Source organism: Caloenas nicobarica, chromosome Z, assembly GCF_036013445.1.
Source record: "Caloenas nicobarica isolate bCalNic1 chromosome Z, bCalNic1.hap1, whole genome shotgun sequence".
Classification (NCBI taxonomy): domain Eukaryota; kingdom Metazoa; phylum Chordata; class Aves; order Columbiformes; family Columbidae; genus Caloenas; species Caloenas nicobarica.
Window position 1 is genome coordinate 49,295,897 of NC_088284.1, and position 3,555 is coordinate 49,299,451.

General features: G+C 51.2%; 1 protein-coding gene across 1 annotated transcript; it reads left to right on the forward strand.

Moving 5' to 3' along the window:
* Positions 1 to 1,001: 1,001 nt before the first annotated feature.
* Positions 1,002 to 2,874, forward strand: LOC136001463 (tubulin polymerization-promoting protein family member 2-like). Its single transcript, XM_065655798.1, has 4 exons — positions 1,002 to 1,084; positions 1,967 to 2,143; positions 2,304 to 2,457; positions 2,615 to 2,874. Exons 2-4 carry the CDS (start codon positions 1,974 to 1,976, stop codon positions 2,795 to 2,797), a joined length of 507 nt encoding a protein of 168 aa, XP_065511870.1. The 5' UTR covers positions 1,002 to 1,084; positions 1,967 to 1,973; the 3' UTR covers positions 2,798 to 2,874.
* Positions 2,875 to 3,555: the final 681 nt, after the last annotated feature.

Sequence of the window (3,555 nt, forward strand, 5' to 3'; positions counted from 1 at the left end):
TGCCCAGTGCCCTTTGCACAAGACCAGCCAAGGGGTGAACAAGTTCCTCTGGATGGAAATGTAATTGGTGAAAAATTACGGTCAGCCCAACAGAAAGACTAAGGGCCACGCGAGAGTGCAGGAGCATTGAGCATGCAGCAGTATCTACAGGGTTTTCCTCCTGCAAAGGGTAGAGCTTGGCCAAGCTCACCCCGCTGCTGTGGGCTTGCTGTGACCAACAGAATGACTGGAAAGCCCATGCCTATTAATTAGTGGTGAGAGCAAAATACTTCTGAAAGAAGGCAAATTTATACATGGTTCCATGTTGCTAAGCACAGCTTAAGGAAACTAAATAAGTCAAACAATGACGGCACACTTATTCAGTCTTAACGGACCACAAAGATGAAATGCCTTTTTAACAGTGCACTATCACAGTGCCCCTACAAACACGGTACAGCTGCCAGGGTGCAAGCTGAGCCTTATTGCTTGCCTGCACATCAGTTTCCAGCTACTTTAAGTTTTTTAGCTTATGAGTGGAAAACTGTGTTTCTCAAAGTTTTTTTCACAGCTGACGTGTGCAGTGACTCTCTGCATTCCCACCCCACCCTGCCACTTGGAGTTATTGGTGACCCCCAAAGGTGTGTGAGCACATCACCTAGCCAGGGCACCAGCATGCTGGCAGCAGATCAGCACCTCGAGGACCGGAGGAGCAAGGACTGGCTGCATTTACTGGTTATAGGCATAAACGCCCCTTGCCTTTGAGCACATGTCCCAGTGTGGATGACATTTCCAGTGTGAAGCCTGTGTTAGCTGAAGAGTGTGAGCTGTGTTTTTGTTTGTTTGTTTGTTTTCTCACAGTGGGCTGAAGGTCCAATAACCCCCTCCCCCAAAATGGTTTGGATCACCATGTCTCTTCTCCACCTCTCCCTCACCCCCGCCCCACCAAACCTTGTGGTGGACCTTCCAAAGCCTGTGACGTGCATGGATACTGAGGTCACAATTGGCCAGCGAGGCACAAGGCACTAAGGGTGTCTCCAAGTGCTCAGTCCCTCCAGGACAGTGGGCAAGGTGCCATCACTGTCACCGTCTCTGCCAGCTCACACAGGTAAGCTGGGTCCATATCTCCTGGGGAAGAGGGAAGGGTACTGGGCAAGGCCCCCACTGCCCCCTTCATGTTTGCAGCACACAGCCTCCCTGGTACGAGCTCTGGAGAGGTGCAGGCTCACACAAGATTTATGCTAAATGCTTATGCTTGAGACCCAGAGCCCCCGGGTGAAGTGCAAGGCTACAGGAGAGGCTGGGTATTTCAAAAGGGTTCGAGGGTGTCTCACAAGCAGCAGAAATCAGCTGCTCGAGTTGTGGTGAAGTCATTTACAATCCAAACGATGGGGTTTGTGTTCTCAGAGATCGCTGTTACCTGGTTTCAGTGGACTAAGCTGATCAGTAGTGGAAAATTTATTGGTATTGGGAGGAGGACAACCTAATACAGGGAGCAATTCAGGGGATGAAGTATGATGGAGGAAGATGGGGGCAACTCCTTGGTGACTACTTGCAAGAAGGTCTGGGAGATTTTGGCACTTGTCTGGTGCATGGAAGACAAATTTGGACTCTTTATCATCAAATAACAGGCAAAGCATAAACCAGCTTACAAGAGCAGGCATTTGTTATTGAGACAGTCTAACTGAAACTTGTATTTCAAAAAGGTTCAGAAGGTTGATAGTTCACATGCAGAGGTCATTAATTCACCCCTGAGCTACACCTCCAGCCCTCCTTTGCCTTGTCTCAGATCTCAGCCTATCCCTGCCCTGATCCTGCCTGGATCCCAGGCACTGTGGGTTAATACCTGTGCGGTTGCCATGGCAGTGGTGGAGAGATACCTGTGGGTGGTGCCCCTTGCTTTGCTGGAGACAAGGTGCGTGGGACATGAGTGTGTCGCCAGCAGCTGCAGATGGTCATCAGCTCCTTCCCTGACAACTTCTCTCCACAGCAGCAAGATGGCAGCGGTAGAAGATGCTTTCCGTAAATTTGCGGTGTATGGTAACACGGCTGCCAGTGGCAATGACATGACAGGGAAAAACTTCTCCAAGATGTGCAAAGAGTGTGGGGTGATGGATGGAAAAGCCGTGACCAGCACTGACGTTGACATCGTATTCAACAAAGTCAAGTGAGTGTTGCAGGGAGGCAGAGTGGACAGCACAGCAGGGTGGGAAGAGGGAATGGCAAGAGGCAGGCAGGCTCCCGTGCAAGGGGCAGCCCTGGGAGTTGCCTGTATTGCTGACACCCAGCAGTGAAGTAACTTTCTTCTTGGTCTCTCCTTGCCGTAGGGCCAAGGGTGCCCGCACCATCACCTTTGCTGAGTTCCAGGAGGCCATGAAGGAGCTCTGCAGCAAGCGCTTCAAGAACAAATCACCAGAGGAAGCACTGCAGGCTGTCTATGGCCTCATAGAGGGGAAGGAGCCAGGCAGCACAGGCACCACGGTGAGTATGAGTTCCCTCACCCGCTGTGTACCTTGAGCTGCCAAAAGGCCGTTTGTCCCTCCTGTAGGGATGTATGCTGTCCTCACACAGAGGGAAGAGCTTGTTTGTGAGCCATTTCCTAACACTGGCTGACTCTTGCTGACCTCCCTTCTTGCAGAAAGCCTGCAAGTCAGATGCAGTCGAGAGGCTGACAGACACCAGCAAATACACTGGCAGCCACAAAGAGCGTTTTGATGAGAGTGGCAAAGGGAAGGGACTCGCTGGCCGCCACGATCTGACAGACAACAGTGGCTACGTGGCAGCCTACAAGGGAGCTGGCACCTATGACCAGACGCACTAAGATGGAAACTGCTTGAGGAACCAAGGACTTGCCCCCTATACATGGGAGGAGAGGCAAATAAACATCTCATGCAAGCAGCCTTCTGTGTCTGTGTACCCCAAATGCAATAGGGTGGGAATGCACGGGGAGGGCACCAGAGGGCTCTGAAGAGTGGTGCAGGTTCCCCATCTGACCATGCCGTGATTGCTATGTGTTGGGGCTAAATCCACGCAGGAGCTAGCCTTCTGAAGGCAATTCTATGGGCCAGTTAGTCCTCTGCCATCACATGCTTTGCATTTCCAATCAAGTGAACAGTAAGTTAGTCTCTGAATATTCCCTCATCACTTTTATTCCTCCCTCCCAACACACTGTACCTTTTGCTGTGATTTTTAGCTTGGGCAGCAGTGTGTGCATGTTTTTGTATAGTGATGCTGGGTTAGATTTGATTTGATGGTTTCTGGTGGCAGGCAGCCCAGCAGCAGTGCCTGACCACACCTTGAAGAGCACTCTTACAGAACACAGGATGCAACATGTACCACACTGTGGGGAGGGAAGGGGTACCAATAACACCAGTTCCTGCTTTTTGCTTTGCTCTAACCCCAGGTTAAACCCCCTCTCTCACCCGTTCCTAGCACTTGGCATAGTCACTCATTACTGTTTTCCCAGGCTTCGGGATGCTGGCAACTGGGGAAGAGTTTGTGAGCCTGAGGAATGCAAATAAAGAGCTGTGGTACAAGGGAGCAGGAAGGTCCGCGAGGAGCATAGCAGGTCCTCTGTAC